The sequence below is a fragment of the Micromys minutus genome (genome assembly GCF_963924665.1).
Source record: "Micromys minutus genome assembly, chromosome: 9".
NCBI classification, from domain to species: domain Eukaryota; kingdom Metazoa; phylum Chordata; class Mammalia; order Rodentia; family Muridae; genus Micromys; species Micromys minutus.
The window spans coordinates 65,176,819-65,193,848 of record NC_137978.1 but is presented as its reverse complement, the minus strand read 5'-3'; the positions used below and the strand labels follow the sequence as shown (position 1 = coordinate 65,193,848).

Sequence of the window (17,030 nt, the reverse complement as noted above, 5' to 3'; positions counted from 1 at the left end):
ACCATGCTACCTTGCTCCCAGACTTAGGGAAAACAACTAAGCTGTCCTGTCCAGCCTGTGTGGGGAGAATCTCTGGCTGCCAAACACCTCCGGATGGCGGCTGGGGGGGGGGGGGGGGAGGACCTGCACAGTGAATCCCAGCAAGACTCTGCTGGCTCCTCCTCCTCCCCAGCTACCCTCCCAGGGAGGCCTCACTCTCTCCTAGGGGGCCAACCGCTGGGCTGAAGTCACCGCTCACAGGGCCCTGGCAAGTCCCGGTCCGGTCGCCTCTCTTTACCTTCCCAGCTCTGACTCTCAAGCAGGAAAGGCCGCTCACTGCAGCTCATTTCTAAGGCCCTTGACTTTGCAATTCTTCCCCCACTGTGTGTAGAGCTGAGAGTTGGGTTTTGTCCCTACAGTTCCTCGGGGACTAGACAGCTCTGGTCTCCGTGGGAGCCTCTGTTTTTTTGTCACTTCTGTCAGAGAAAGGGGACTGGACATGCAGACACAGCCATCCAGGTAGGTACTCGGGAGTGCTGGGTGGGAGAGTGGGCAACATGTCTGGGAGAGCCAGGTTCAGAACTCTCTGGCTCTGAGAAGGCAGCAGATGCCTTGAAACCAAGAAGGCGGGGGAACTGCGCTGGAGACTGAATAACCGGGCAGAAGCAAGCTCCAACCAAACGCTGAAACTTCATCTGCCTGGAGAGAGGCCAGGCCCAGGCAGTGGGGAGGACTCCCTAACGGAGGACCCTCCCCGGCCTCCCATAGCCTCTCGCATCGCCAGCGCCATGCAGCTCCGCGGGAGGAAACTTTTCGCACACACTCAGCTCCCGAGTCCCATGAGAACATCCTCTCCCCAAATCAGCCCTCCTCGTTCACTGGGCGTACTTAGAACCGGGTCCGAACCTCTTAACTGCTTCGCATGCCATCTGGTTACCGTGGCAACACCATCCGGCGGCGCCCGGCGGTCCAATCGGAGCCTGCGGCCTCTTTCGAGCCTTTCCCAAGGTGGAGACCGGGACGCGACCAGGGATGGGGAAGGGGTGGGCCCGGCTCTTATCTCTGGCGCCGCCCAGGCCACTCAGAGTCCAGGTCGCCAGTCCAGCTCGAGCGAAGTGGACTGGCAAGCCAAACCGGCCGGCTGGGTTGGGGGCTCCGACTCCAGGTTGAGGGGCGGGGAAGGAGGGTGACGTGAGCCGGGCCCAGCGGGCGGAGTTGGGACCCGCTCTCGGAGGCGGGGGCGAGCGCTCCCGGAGGCAGACGCGCAGAGGGAGGCGGCCGAGCGGCGCGGGCGGCTCTGCGGAGGGCGCGGTGGGCGCGGGCGGCGGGGCCCGGGATCCCCGCGCGCCTCCTCCGCGCGGCGGCGCCGCCGCGCGTCCCCACGCCCCGCGCTCCACGCTCCCTCGCCTCCCTTGCCCGCCTCCTGGCAGCCTCCGGGCCGCGGCTGTCTGCAGAGCTAGCGCTTAGACGGAGCTCTCCGGCAACTTGATCGGTGTCGGAACCCGGGACAGAAGCCCCTCGACCCGGCGGCGCGTGGAAACGACCCGTGTGGGCTAGAGGGGCGATCCTCTCAACCCCCAGGCGACGCCTATCACAGCCTCGCAGCTCCGGCTTCAGGTTAGATCCTCGCAGGTCGCGCGGAGCGGCCGGCTTCGCTGTCCGCCTCCCGGGAGGACGAAGCCCGGCTCCTCGGACACTCGCGGCTGGCGACAGACCCGGAGAGCGCCCGCCTCGTCGCTGCCCGCGCCGTGTGGCCTGCGGTGGGGGCCCCGAGAGCCGGCGGGAGGATGTGCGTCCCCGCGGGCCGGCCCGCTTGAGCCATGCGCCCCCTCGGCGGCGGCGCGCCGGCCGGCATGGAGCCCCGCGCGGCCGCGCTCTGACTAGCTGTGCGCCCCGCGGCCGGCGGGCGGCGGGCGGCGGCGGCGGCGGCCCGAAGCCGAAGAGCGGCGCCACGGGACGGGAGCGAGCGGGCGCGGACGCCGCGCAGATGGCCGGGGCAAGCAAGGTCTGAGGCTTGGTTCCCTGAAACGTGACCATGTGGATCCAACAGCTTTTAGGACTCAGGTGAGCGACCCGGCTGGAGGCAGGATGCGTGGGGGATGCGTGGGCGCTGGGCTGGGCTGCTGCTCACTGTTGCAAACCGAGGCACGGCTTCTCGCCTCCCTGAGGCGGCCCGCGTGGTGCACCCGAAGCCGCGGAGCGCGGTCGCCTGCTGGTCCCTGAGGTCGGATAGGGAGCGGCCCGGAGCGGCCGTTGTCTTATGCTCCGCGACTCGAGTGGAGTCGAGGCAGGGGCGCTTGCCCCAGTAACCTGGCAGCGGGACTGGCCGGCGCGACCGCGGCTCGGGACACCAGCAGCGCAGTGTCCTGGCCGGCGGCCCCGGCGCAGCTCCTCTCTGGAGCCCGGTGCGAGTTGCGGGCCCGTTGGGCGCGGCGGACTCGGGGGCCGGGGCTGACGCTGGAGATGCCGGGGAGAGCCACCGGCCCTCTCAGTTCTCCAGCAGCTTTGCCGCGGAGTTGGAGGAGCCCAGAACCCTACAGCCGCTCTGTCAGCCCTTCTCTCCATTCCTCGGGGGCCCGGGGCCCCTAAACTGGTGTGTAGTGAGCACAGCTGCCTACCCAGCTGCTTTGGGATGACCTCCGGGCAGAAGGTCGCACGCAGCTGGGGGGACAACTGGGTCTGAAGAGCTTTTGGATTCTGGGGGAGCGACAACAGGCAACCCCCTCTAAGCACCTTTCACAGGCACACAGGGCTTGTCGGTGTCCGGGACCTTAGGGCCGGCAGGAACTCAAGACCTGGTTATGGGGCGGGCCAGAAAGACCCTTCTCTGCAAACTTTGCCCACCCAACCGAATCGCTCAGGCTTCTCTGGATTCTGCCTTGGGGTGCCCAGAACGCAATTAGTTGTCGCTTTTGCAGAGCAGGGTGTCTACTATCCTTGCCTCCATGTAAGGGGACTCTGGCCAGAGCTGCTGCGCCTGGGTTGGGGTTTGGGTCCCAGGCTGATCATCACAGATGGAAGCCGAGAAAGGCTGCTTGCGCTTCTAGTGTTTGTCCACTGGGATGCACTGCGTTCCCGTGTTGAGAATACACAGGGTCGGTGGCTGCTGGAACAGGCTGCCTCAGCCACCCACCCCCACCAGCGTGAAGCTGGGGAGAAAGTGGGGCCAAAGGAGGGAGGGACGTGCGCGCGACCTGATTTTGAGAAGTCTGAAGGAGACTGGCAGGAGTGTTTTCTAGCTGTCCTTGATTTGTGAGTGGATTTGGCGCCCAGGTCTACACACTGCTCAGCGTCATTTAGAAAGTCACACGTCATTATTGGCATCCCCTTTCCTTGTGGCTGGGTTTGTTTGCGCTGTGGACTTTAAGAGGTTAATCATCGGGCCGATCGGCTCCGTGTGTGGGGCACTGTCTGGGCCTTTGTCCATCAGTGGGCTGTGCTGAGGTTTAGGTTCCCGCAATTCTGGGGTGTGGACCCAAGGAAGCAAGGACAGCATTTCTGACATGAGCCCGATCTAGATGTTTTGTCTGTGTGTCTGTCTGTTGTCTGTCTCCCCTTTTGCTCCCAACTGCCCTGGTGTTCAGCTAGATCCCAAGGCTTCCAGGACAACCCGGTGGGAATTCCCTCCCTGCCCAGAGGCAGTTTGAGCTCCCAGATGCTGCAGTCTGGCACTTGCTTGCCGGTGGTAACTTACCTGTACAAGTTGTTCGGCTGAAAGGGTGGTGCATTTCAATATTAGGGGGAGAATAAATGCCAAGCAGAGAAACCCCCTCTGGGGCTCAAAATTCACAGTTACCACAGAACAAAGATATCTGTGCAGGCAGAGACCCGGCCAGACTTTCAGAAATGGCTCTGTTGCTGATTTTGAAGTTCAGCCTTTCAGGATCCCTCCCTGCCAGATACTAACATGCATGAATTTTTACGCATGTACCCCCAAGGAAGGGCCGAGACTCTCTGCCATCCTAATAGGAGAGCTAGCCCTGTGTTTGTCTTGGAGGATCCAGATGGTTTTGTTCCCTCTGGACAGGCACTCAGAGCCTCAGCCTAGGAGTTACACTCTTCCCTTGCTTGCTAACTGTTCCCCCACTGCCCAGTAGGTCAGCTCTGGGCATCTTGCTGCTAAGCTTTGAGCCTGGTTAGGACAGGTATCACCTCCAGCAGAGGTGGCAGAAGACATCTCATTCTCTTTGGGAAAAGGAGGCTCCCTGCAAGCCGAGGGAGGGGCTTCCTTGCCCCCACTCAGACCCTGGCTTGGTTACTTCTTTGATGGAGCAGAGCTGTGTGGTTAGCCTGGATGCTATAGGAGCAGAGGCAGTAGGAGTTGGATTTGTCTGCTTGTATTTATTTGTTGGTGGGAGTTGTGTCAGGGCTTCCTTGGGTCCAGAGAAAGGCAGTCCCTAAAGGAGACTTGGGGCTTGTTTAGCTGTCAGGTCCCTGAGCACTCAGAGGGGGCTGCTTACTCAGCAGGTATCCCAAGTCCCCAAGTCTGGCTCCGGTCACCCATTGACCTGAGGAGACTGTGACCTCTTGGGATTGTGTGGAGCAGTTAGGAGCAAGCACCCACAGCTTTTGCTGGGCTGGGTTCTGGACCAGGTAAACAGTCACAGACTCAACCCTGGCCATGTTCCTCAGAGCCATTCCTGTCTTCTAACACTCAGCTTTCGGCAGTGGCAGCGGCATCCTGTCTGCTAGGGAGGCCCCCCAGTACGGTTAGGAACACAATTCACAGTTTTCTCGAGCCTTCCCAGTGTGTGCTGTGTTGTGTCTGGGCTTCCCGGCAGGGATTCACAGGGCTGCTGTCACCAACCCCAGCATAAAGTCCCCCAGCAGCTGGGGCTGCGCAGCCAGTCTTTGGCGGATGGAGTCGATGCTTTGTCCGCAAACACTGGGCGCCGGGTGAATGCTGGCTCCCTCCTATTTCCAGCTGCTGTGACTAAATTGATTGCAACTGGAATCCATCTAGGGTCAGAGGCCGTGATACTCATCTGGATAATAACGCCGGACTAAGCGGTACATTTGGAAGTTAGGGGAATGCTTCCAGCAACGTCGGTACACCCCACCCCTCTCTCTCATCCTCCGGCCAGACGGAGGAGTTGGTAGTAGGTACCCCTCCCTGCCTGTTCATTTATTTATTCCTCTGCTTCCTCAGCTTCTTTGCCTTGGGGGAAGAAGCAGGGCATACAGCTCACAAGCAGCTCCAAGCCTCCCTGAGATGTCTACCTCTGGTCCCTAGGGTCCAGGGATAGCTGGTCAGCTTATTATTTAGTTCTCTGTATTTCTACCCTCCTATAGCTGGGATCACTTGGGGGTTAGTTGTCCCCCTCCCCCACAAGCCTGGAAACCTCAGTGTCATTTCTGTCCCCAGCAGAAGCAGGGTGTTTGACAGACATCCCCCTGAGCATTCTTTGGGAAATAAACGGATGTTCAGAGCATGCAGTGGAAACCTGGGTTTTCATACAGCCTACAGATTAGCAACCCCAAACTGTGGGTCTCCTGAGCCTGGGGCTTCTTTCTAGGGGTTTCTGGAGAGTCACATGGTTTTGATACACAGTTGCTAGGTTTGCTTCAAAGGGTTACAAGTCAGTAGAGACCAAACTGATGTAAAGATTAGCTCAGAAAGCCAAATATATCCTTGATCTAGATTCCTGCGTTTGAAGTCTGGCTGGAGAGGGTTTTGCTCGCCTCCTGCTCGGCAGACCTAGGGGGAGACAGGCTCGAGGTTTGTGAGACCAGAGAGAGCGGCCGAGTGCTAACCAGGCTCCATGCCTCCTCAGAGACCCCTTCCAGGAATTCAAAGGGGCTGGTGACTCATGAGGTACTAGTGGGGAGCTGTTGTTACGTAACTCAGCTAGGCTGCCTGGAATATCAGGCCAGGGTGTGCCCCTGACTGAGCCTAGGGTCCTCTAGGGGGAGGGTCCTAGCAGCTGTGGGGATGGGTCCAGTTGCCCAGGACTCTCACCATTGCAGTAGCCTTCACACAGCCATCATCACCAGGAGAATGCAGATTTCTTCAGGGTAGGCCATGAGAGCTTACTTGGGGACCCCAGTAAGCTGAGGATGCTTCCCTAAGTCCACTGGAGCAGGGTGGTAGAGACCGAGCTGTGGGAAGACGGCCTAGTTTAAGTAGGACAGGCAGGTGCAGGGGAGATGTCTAGAAGGTTCTTCTGGCCCCCCACTTTTTGTAAAGGGCTCCAAGAATGATGCAGAGAGCCACAAATCTACTCTGGGTCATGGGGTCCCCCACAATTTTTTGCCAGGGAAGAGGCCAGAACAAAGAGTAGTGTTTGGAATGGTAACTCTGCAGTCGGGTTCTGTGCTCCTCACACCCCTCTCTTCTTCCTTCTCCCTCCATCCTCCCTTGGTCCAGGGCTGGTGAGGGGAAGGGAAGCATGGCTTCATCCAACAGAAGGCCACCTTTCCCTCCTTTATCTCCTCCACTCCATGAAAGAGTTGGGCATGGAGCTGGGATTCGCCTGCTCAGATGTCATCTGCTTCTCTTGCTGGCTCGATGATCTTCTCGGTTTGCTCTCCGGGACTGTCCTAGGGGGGATAGGGTCTGCACCCTCTGCTTGTCCTCCCCTGTCCTGTTGCCAGCCTTCTGGGCAGCTGCTTGAGCATGGTCCCTGAGTCTCTCTGTCCGTTGTCCCAGGGTGTCACCTCTGCCCCTGCTTGCATCTCCCCCAGGAGCTGCTGGGAAGGGGCCAGGGCATGCAGCTCGCAGTGGGGACTGTTTGCAGCGAAGGGAGTTAAGACCGTGGAGACAGACTCAGTGACGAGCATATAAGAAGCTTGTGTCATGCTGGAGGGGATGCCCAGGGTCCATGGGCTGACGGCCTGCCTCATCCCTCGCTGCTTCCCGGGAAGATCGCAGGGGAGAAGCCTGTACGAGCTTAAATGTGTCAGCATGGCACAGTGCCCCTATTTTATCAAGTCCCACTTTTGTGCTTCTACTGAAATCCAGGAGAGAGTTTCCAGCCTTAGGCTTAGGCGTTCTCCCACTCCAAATAGTTATCGCTGCTTCAACCTGGCTTATTGGGGGTGAATCACATCATCGGATTTTTACCATTAGAGACTCACTCCTCTGGCTTAAAGATTTTCTTTCTTTCTTTTTTTTTTTCACAATTAGAATACAGACATGCTCTCGAAAACGATTCCTTCTAGCTCTCCCATTACCAGCTCATTGTGTTGAGAGACAGTCTCAGACTTCTGACTATTTGGAGAAAGGGGGTTTGTGGGGGAAGAGAGAGCAAAGAGGTGGTGTCTGTCTGGCAGTGGGGTTGGGGGTGAAGTGCCACTTTGTGAGGAGGGGGAGCCCAGAGGGGCAAGGGGAGCCACGAGAGGCAGGATGGGCAAAGGAGTTGTGTGGCGTAGCAGTCTGCAGGTGCCTCTTGTCTCTCTTGGTCTGAAGCTTCGGCCAAGGTTTTTGTTTTGTTTTGTTTTGTTTGCCCTTTAAGAACACAGATCCTCTTCTGGTCTAACTCATTCTGAAGATAGATTTGTGATCAGCTTATGTGTGTCTGTGGGTGCAAAGTAGGCTGGCGGGGGGTAGTGTGTCAGATGTGGCCAGTACGTACCCGAGGTGCCTTGCTGCTCCAAGCACCTGGATGAAGCTTGCCCACTGGCCCCCCATGCCTCCTGCAGGGGGACACCAGCCGTGCCCTCACCTGCAAGTGCCCTGCCCCACCCACCGTTCGTGGGTCTCTTACTCTTGACTTTCATGGGGAGGGTTAGGTACCCACAGTCCTTTGCTCTCAAAGTTGTCACTGGCTGCCTCTGAACCTTAGGTAACTGTTCTTCAGAGGGTCGGGACATAACATGGGATGAACAGAGACTCTGAGGTTTCGTTAGCCACACTAAAATAGGTGGCAGCTACTAAGAATCCATTTTGTTTAGTCTAGACAAATAGCATTATGCTGTGGTGCATCAACATAAAACCCCAAGTTGTGACTCTGTACAAATCTCAAGCGAGGTGTCCGTGCCCCTCTCAGGACACTAATGGCCACCTGGGACTAGGGGTCACTGTGCAGGATGTTGGCTCCTTGAGCATATTTCCTACAGAAACACAGATGAGAACTCTCAAAGCCTGTCCCCTCTGCTCTCAAGCCTGCCCCTGGGACAGAGCCGGCTCACCACAGTCTCCATGGCCAGTTCTGCCTACAGACGTCTTCAGCGCTGAGGAGTTCCTGATGGGCTCTAACTCTGTGTAGGCTGAGGTTGTACCCAAACGGCATGGATACTGGGGGTGGCCCTGATGTCTTTAGAGGCCCACAGACCAGAGAGTGGAGCTGCTGAGCCAGCTCAGCCCTGGATGTCTCTCCATCATTTTGAATAGTTTTCTAATTCTGGGAACGTAAGGACAGGTTGTCTGCTCACTTGTGACAGAGCGCTCCTGAAGTCACGATGCCGTGGTGGTTGCTGGGAGAAAGAGTAACAGTAGGTTACTCAGGGAAGGGAGAACTGGCCCCTATGGGAGACATCTCCAGCGTCTTCCTGCAATGAGTCCAGGTAGCACTGTGGTGGACCATATATCTCCTGAAGTGATTTGTATAGTGTGAGGCACAAGGACCTCAGGCTGCCTCTCGAGATCTGCAGGCCCGGGGATCCATCTTATTCTGTCAGTACTTGAGGCATCCAATACAGACACCACCTGGGACTTCACAGAGGAGGACCAAGTGTGTGTGTGTATTTGTGTATGTGTGTGTGTGCTTGTGTGTCTCTCTGTGGTGTATGTGTGCTTATATGCATGTATGTGTGCTTGTGTGTGTGTGTGCTTGTATGTGGTGTGTGTGCTTGTGTGTGTGCTTAGGTATTTGTGTGTGCTTGTGTGTATGTGTGTCTGCATGTGTATGCATGTGTGTCTGTCTGTGTGCTTGTGTGTCTGTGTGCGTACTTGTGTATGTGTGTGTGCTTGTGTGTCTCTCTGTGGTGTGTATGTATGTGTGTGTTTTGGGGAGTTTAGGGATCAGTGTGGATCAGGTCATTTGTCTTTAATGGCACCAGCTTTCAGGCCCTTCTTCCCCAAAAAAGAGACTTGAGCAATCCCAAGATGGAGTCTGAGTAAGATGGTGTGATGTCAGCTTTGCTTACAGCCTGTCCGCTGCTGGTGACAGAGAGGGTTTCCAGGGGCATGATGCACTTAATTCTGGCTGGGCCCAGCTTCTGTTAGGTGGAGAAGAACATACCCAGTGTCTGAAAACCAAAGATCCCACTGAGCTACAGGGCTCATTAGTGCCGCCTCAGGTATTCACATAAGGAATTTGAGTTTCTGAGAACATCCAGTTTGAAGTTACGCTTAAACCAGACAGGAAACTGAGTTTTGAGTCTGTGACATTTGATTCTACTGGTTTCTTTAGCAGGGGACAGAGTCCCCCTAAGATCCGTAAATCCAAACTTGCGAAACTTTAGTCTCAGAGGAGTAGGTCATTTGACTTAGATTCCATCGAAGAAGGCATAAGGCTCCCGGATGCAGGGAGCTGTAGGGGCAGGGTATCACCGGAGGACAGGGGGGTTGGCACTGACTGGTAAGCTTCAGTATAGTCTGACTGTGGAGGTCATTTTTGTGCTGTTTATAGCAATGTCTGATTTAGAAAAAGTGTAGGCTGGAGGGGAGGGGAGTCAGGGGCTTCCCACAGAGGCAGCCCAGCATCTGTAAAAGGCTGTTGAGGAATGGACGCTTTTAATTCACTTTATGAAGCATCCTGAGATCAAAGTCAAACAAAACTCTCTCGCACACATCCCTGGAGACTACTAATATCCAGGAAAACATTAAAAATATCCTTAAAAAACACATTTACTTTATGTGTATATGAGTGGATTTTTCCTGCTTGAAGGTAAATGCACTACATGTATGCAGTACCCAAGCAGGCCAGAGGATGGCGCTAGGTCCCCTGGTACTGGAGTTAAGTGATGTTTGTAAGTCTCCATGTGGGTGCTGGGAACTGAGTCAGGGTCTTCTTAATGGCTGAGCCATCTTTTCCCACAAAATAGTTTTAATTCAATATCAGTAAATCAATGTCAGCAGAAGGCTTATAAAAAGGTCACAAGAGAAGCAAGATTCATTACCCAGTGACAACTGCCTTAGGAAAAAGCCACACAACCATCTCAGTGGGTACAGAAAACGAATTTGATAAAAATTCAACCTGTTCTCACTCTGGCTCTCAAAATAGGAGCAGGTTTTTTCCAAATCCATGACTTACGGCATTCTTAGTGATGGAAAACTGGCTTTGTTTCTTCCGAGATGGTACATCTGAACAACGTGTGTGGTCATCACACTGACTGCACAACGGAAGCTGATGCCAGTCTGACCCAGGAGGACAAGGAAAGAAAAGGCAGGCAGATAAGGGGAGATGGTGTGATTGTCTGTGTGGAAAATAATATATAATTACCAAAAAGCAGTGTCTTAGAATTTCCGAACCAGTTCCATAAGGTTGCAGGAAACAAGATAAATACACAAAAGTCAATTGTATGTCTGTCTATTGTCCGCAAACACATGGAGAATGCTGTGAATTTCAGCTCACTTCCCCTTGCTGTAAAGAATGCCAGGAAAGCAACGCCAGGAAGGAGATTTATTTCATCTTACGGGTCACACTTAACCACTGATCAGGAGCTCAAGCAGGGTATGAGTCAGAATGGAGGAACGCTGCTGACTGGTTGTTCTCTGGTTCATGTTTAGCTACCTTCTTACACAGCTGGGAGCCCCCTTCCTAGGGACATCACACTGCAGAATGGCCTGTGCCCTCCTACACCAATCACCAGTCAAAAAAAGTGCCTCACAGACTCAACTGCAGGCCACTCTGAAGGAAGCAATTCTTCAAATGGTGGTCCAGCTGAGAACTCTGGGCTACATCAAGCCGACAGCTGAAGCTGATCAGAAGACCTTTATCAGCTTTTATTTCCTCTGACAGACGCTGAGATCGTCCTAAGAAACAGAAAGACATATTTCAGCTCACAGTTACAGAGCTTTTAAACCAGGGTCGTGCAGTCAGTTGGCCTAAGTCATGGGGTAACAAGGAGACTATGGCAGGGATGTAATGGGATAAACTGCCCACCCACCATGCCGCATCTTGGAAGGACTGGGGGCCTAATATCTACCCTCTTCCAGTGCACACCCCAGTGACCTAACTTCCTTCCACCGCTCCAGCCTGCAAGGACCCACCCACCACTTCTCAATAACATCATGGGATGTCAGCTACACCTTTGACACATCTTGGGAACACATTCCAGTGGCTTAGAATGAAACAACTGTGGGTCTTTCTAAGACCAGAAATTGACTGTGGAATCTCTGTGTCCTGAAAACTACACAGTAAATAAACTACTACAGTTAAAAAGAAAAAAAAAAAACCTACTACAGTCAATGAAGTGGAAGAAGCCATACGTGAGTGGAGAGACCTACCACCTCATGAGTGAGAGTGTACCAGCTCTCTCCAGGCTGTTAAACTGTGACCTCAACAGAAGTTGTATTTCACTAAAGGCGAGATTTGCATCTGAAGCCAAAAAGGTTCAGTGGAGGGAAGATTGCTCCTCTCCAAATGGGGCTGGCGCAGCCACACAACCAGGGCTGTGAAACTCTCACACCCTAGTAATGAGTCAACTCAGAAGGTTCACGGAATGCTGTGTCAAATGCAAACTGTAGACTTTTAGGAAACAAATTCTTCTGGGTCTGGTTTCAGACCTAACGCATAACACCTGACCCATACAAAGAAAAACTGGATAAATTGAATTTGAAGTTTAGGGGCTGAGGAGGTGTCCTGGGAGATAAAGTCTTCACTGCTTGGCATGAGGGCCTGGACCTATGTTCTGGGGCTGGGAGTGTGAACCCATGTTCATGTGCGTTGAGACACAGGGGCACAAGAATCCCTGGAGCTCACTTGACAGCAAGCCCAGCAGACCAGCAAGCTCCAGGCTCAGCAAGAGATAGACTCTGGTCTCCATGGGAATGCACAGGTACATGCACACTCATACACATGTGCACACATACATGTAAAACGCACAATACACAAAGTTTTATAAAGATTGTGGAAGAACCGAGAACAGTCACAGAATGGGAGTTGGTGTTTTTCAGGGGTTTCTCTTCTTAACACAGAGTCTTGGAACCCAGAACAGCGCTGGCAGATACAGGTAGTGAACTCTTTCACAGGTAGAAATGTTTACCTGACCCCGAAACCCAAAATAATTCACTTGGGGAGCCTCAAGGAAAATGCGCAGGGAAATCCCCGGCAAGACGCTCTGCCTGACCACCAGAATGGCTGCGATGGAAAGCAAACGTGGCTCTGCCAAATCATGGATGTGGAGAAACTGGGCCACTCCCGAGCCGTGGATGGGACATAAATGTCATGGCTGTGCTGAGCCGATCTTAGCGGGGTCTTCTGTGGTTAAACACCTGCACTCGCCACTCACCGGAGCTCCTCACTCTTCTCCGTGTGGGCGAGAGAGACCTGCCGGCAGGGGTTTGTAGCTGGCCAGTGGGCTGCTCCAGTTGGGCTTTCCGTAGGCAACCAGCTACACAGGCAGGAACATCCACACGCAGGTTAGGACTTGGCAGCACAGAGGCAGGACTTAAGGGTGCACTCAGCAGCCTTCGGGGATCTCCCACAAGGACGCAGACAGTGGGAGCCCTAGGCCAGGCACTCGGAATGTGGTGGCCAGAGTCCTGGTTTGCGGGAGCAGAGGGTGGGCATGACTGTCTCAGTCAGTAACCTGATTGTGTTATTTACCGTAATTTCTCAGGGTGTCACCACGAGGGAGAGCCGGGTAAGGAGTTCATGGGAGGTCGCCGTACTTCATGTGGCCGTGGCTGGGGATGTACCGTGAACTTAGAAGCAGACGTTTAATTAAGGAAAGCAAGCTGATGCTGTTTACTCTTGTGTGGGAGACCAGCACCTGGGGATGGCATGTGCCTGCGTGCTGGCCTCCCACAGGACCTCGGATCTGCATATCCGTGGTGATGATGGTGGTGGTGGTGGCTGGGAGGCGTGGGGGTGCTGTTTTACAAAGCTGGCTGCAGCTCCGAGCTGGAGTGGGTCCCGTGCGGCTACCTCGGGGTTCTGAGTGTAAGATGGGGTGGGGTGGGGGATGTGAGCCTTGGAGGGTGGCTTTGAGATCTGCTGTCTGTCAGCGGAGGTAACAGGTGACCTGCGGCATAATGACAGGATCTGAGGAGCTGCCCAGATCCTTACATAAACCGGGTCAGCTCTGAAAATAGAGCAGCCATTTTGGGGTCAGTTCTGGCATCCGACATAGGCTCCGGTGTTCTGAGATCAGACTCAGGGATTTAGAGTCAGACATAAAAACAACCAGTGTCTTCTTTCTGGTTCAGTGAGATGAGGAGGCAGGTAGGTTGGGGCAGAGGCTGGGCTGGCCCGCTACTCACATTTCGGTTCTAATATGAAAAAACCGGGCCGGGAGAGGGAGTCCAGCGGTACAGGCCAATTAATATCAGAAGTCAGGACAAACTTTGCCCTGGCTTGGCTGTGGGCTTTGGTGACCTCGTCTGCTCCCCATGTGCGGAGACTGAGACGTCCCCGCCTTCTGCACCCCAGTTTTTTGCCCACCTTCCTTGAGGTAGACACTCGATCTACCTCATCTTAGCCTGTCCCACTGTACTCAGTCCGAACAGGGATGGCTGCCCTCGTTCCTCTGCAGGAAGAAACAGGAGCAGAGAGAAGCAGCTTTGTTTACCCAAAGTCACACCAAAGTCACACAGCCAGCGAGCTGAGGAGCTTGGGTTTGAACCCAGCTTTCGAGGACAGCAAGATTCACTGTCCGTCTTACCACAGTGCCCTGTGGCCTTTGTGCTTTATGTAAAATTTGCGCCTTCTCTCTCTCTCTCTCTCTCTCTCTCTCTCTCTCTCTCTCTCTCTCTCTCGTCAGCTTATCGGCCTTTAGGGAAAAGAGAAGAAAATAATCAGAAAATCCCAGCTGAGGTGACAAGTTCCTTAGCAGTGTGGATTTAGCCCCGGGTGCAGTTGACACTAAAATCTCAGCTCTCTGGCACCCAGTGTTCAGGGAAATGCTCTCAGAATGGGAGGTTATTTTTCATCCTCTGCACGCGTGGGTCCGTTGTGTGCGTGCACATTTCTGTGACACAGACGTTGTCGTCCAGTCTACTCAGTAAGCAGAAATAGTCATCACCATATCTGGGAGGTCCCCCACGAGGGGACTCACTTGTGATATGGTGCATGTTGCATAGAGTGTAGGAGAGCATGAAGCTGTGAGGTTGGCTCTCCCCACATGGTGCACAAGGCTGTCCCTTCCCCGTGTCTGTGTGCCTGGAGTGCCTTGCACACATTGTGAAATCCCTAAGTTTGCAGAACTTGTCGGCTACTGACCTGGGTTGCCACACTGGGTGTCTATTTGCTATTTGTATGTGAGTCTGTGTAAGCATTGCCCTCACTGCCTTTGCTTCCATTGTGTCTGCACACACACATGTATACACAAACACACTCACATATACATGCACACACACACTCTCACAATGCACATGTGAATGCACACACACTCTCACACATGTGCATACACACTCACTCTCACAATGCACACACACATACATGAACATACATGTACACTCTCATATCTGTGTATGCACAGAGACATACATGTTTACACACACATACTTATGCACACACACTCATACGAGAAGTCTCACAGATACATATATTCACATACACTCTCATGTGCACATGCAAATGCATACACACTCACATTCTCATGTACGCACACATACATGTACATACACACATACTCTCACACATACACATAAACACCCATACACACATGCACAATCACGCACACTCACATACGCTTGCACACACACATACATATACAGGTACAAATACACTATCACACACATACGCCATACACACTCACACATGCACACACACATACACACACACTCCTGTGCTATGGTTGTCTGCAGAGGTCAGGAAAGAGCCTCAGTTGTTGGTGGTTCCCGTTCTCTGACACGGTCTCTTGTTTACCGCTGTGCACCAGGCTACCTGGAAGCCAGCGTGGGGGATGTACTCTCTGCCACCCAGCTTTGCACCGGCGTGCTAGGATGACAGACACCGATGTGTCCACCTTTGTGTGACTTCAGAACTCAGGTCCTCATGCTTGTGTGGCAAGTGTCCTGGCCGCCGAGCAATGCCTCAGCCGCTCCACTTTGCAAGGGCAGATGTGGGGGCATCAGCGTCCTAGTGTGGGCTCAGGCTGGTGGGGAATGTGTTGTGTTTCCTCCTGGCTGGTCTCTGAGGAGACATGTTCCCTACAGAAGCTATTGTTCAGTTGTCCGTTTCTCCTTCCGTGAACATTTATTACGTGTGCCTCCACAGTGCTGTGTGTTGGTGTGCTTAGTCAAGGACAGAATTTTCCATTCTCCTTGGTACAGCGACACCATGGATGGGGACATTTCAGGTCTTTGAGAGATGGGCTCTTGGCCAGTGTGATGGTTGGCATCGGAGAGGAGGTGCCTTCGGGGTCCCATGTTGGGTTTAGCGTGCTCCTCTCTACAACTGGGGGTGGCATGGCCTGTGGGAATGAAGAGAGAATGCAGCAGATCATGCGTCACCTCCTGGGACCCTCTGGGGCCATGTGCCTTAGGGAACAGCCCATACCCAGGGCCGTTATTTAGGTTCACGGAGCCAGACGTGCACAGAAGAGCTCCAGGCAAGCCCCAGGAAGGTTCTGCCCTGTGTCCCCTGTGGAAGGACACAGAACCCCAGGCAGGACTGTCCTTGTGGGAGGCAGGAGCTGAGAAAACCCGGCGTTACGAAAGGGAGGGAAAAGCTGACAGTCACCCTTCTGGCAGGACAGGATAGTCCCCGGGCACCATCTCTCTCCTTCTGAAGCTGTGGGAGGCCAGACTCAGACTGCGGTGGCTTTCAGGGACTCGGCTCCCTGTGCAAGCCTGGGTCAGCTCCACTGGCCAGCCTCCTCCTCAGTTCTGCACTGAATGGTGCTGTGGGCTGCGGGGAAGGGTGCTGGTGGCCGTTGGTCACTCTGTGTGGCCTGAGTGGTTTTGTCTGGGAGGACTATGGGCTGTAGCCCTGAAGCAATGTCCTGCCTGGTCCTGCTAGCCCATGCGGCACTGGGCTAAAATGGCGGCCACATTTTCAGCTTTCATCCTTAGCACCTGCCAGTCTTCCTAGTGGCATTGCTGTCCTGAGGCATTTTTCTTACTCCCCACCCCCTTTTCCAAGGAAAACCAGAGAGGCTTAGTGACTTATGCCAGGGCCACACAGCTCATAAACAGTATAGCCAGCACATAACTCAGCGCCAGACAGTACCTTGCGTTTTAACAGGCTTCCTGTTGGACTTCTAAAACACTTACAATTTGAATGCCCAGTGGACAGAGGTAAGCAGCCACGGATGGGACCTGAGTCCAGCATCCAGGGCTAACTCTTTGTGAGTTTCGTGCTGAATGCGCTAGGCCTCCAGAGTGTGGGGTAAGAGGCAGTGTTCCTGAGAGGCTCTGGAGAACTGTTGTAACTACACAGGTGGCCCATGTCCCCAGCAGGGCCTGGTGTGAGGGACAGCAGGCCAGGGAGAGGAAGGGCCCCACCTGCTCTTCCCTGTGCTTGGCCACACTCTCCTATGGGACGTGGGTTTGGAATGAATATGTTCCCCACCTAGATCAGAAGTAGCCTGGGGGTCAAATGGGTGATTCTCTAGATTCGCACAGTCAGCCAGGACTGAGTTTCTATTTTTGATGACCTTCCCCTACTGTGTGCTTACCGTGATGCCTGTCACCAAAACACCAGCACGAGGACTTCCGGGAGACTCCGGGTGCTACGGGCAGCGTCCCGGGCTTCCTGAGAGCTAGGCAAAGCAGGTCGTCAACTGAGCTACAGGAAAGCCCAACAACTTGACGTTGTCCACAAACCGTTTTGTGTATGGCTGTTTCGCCTTCATGTGTATCAGTGCACCGCGTGATATGTGTTCTGTATCTGCAGATGCCAGAAGAGGTTATTGGTTCCTAGGATGGGAGTTATAAAGAGATGCCAGGTGGGTGCCGGGAATCGAACCTGAGTCCTCTGTAAGACCAGCCCGTGCTCTTC

The 17,030-nt window shown here is 54.2% G+C and overlaps 1 protein-coding gene across 1 annotated transcript in view; it reads left to right on the top strand.

Moving 5' to 3' along the window:
• The first annotated feature begins 1,956 nt into the window (after window positions 1-1,956).
• Window positions 1,957-17,030, top strand: part of AJAP1 (adherens junctions associated protein 1) — a 108,035-nt gene continuing 92,961 nt past the window's right edge. The window contains exon 1 of the mRNA XM_080921342.1: window positions 1,957-2,043. Coding sequence (XP_080777468.1) covers window positions 2,015-2,043 — 29 coding nt within the window. The 5' untranslated portion in view covers window positions 1,957-2,014. The remainder of the gene's footprint in view (window positions 2,044-17,030) is intronic.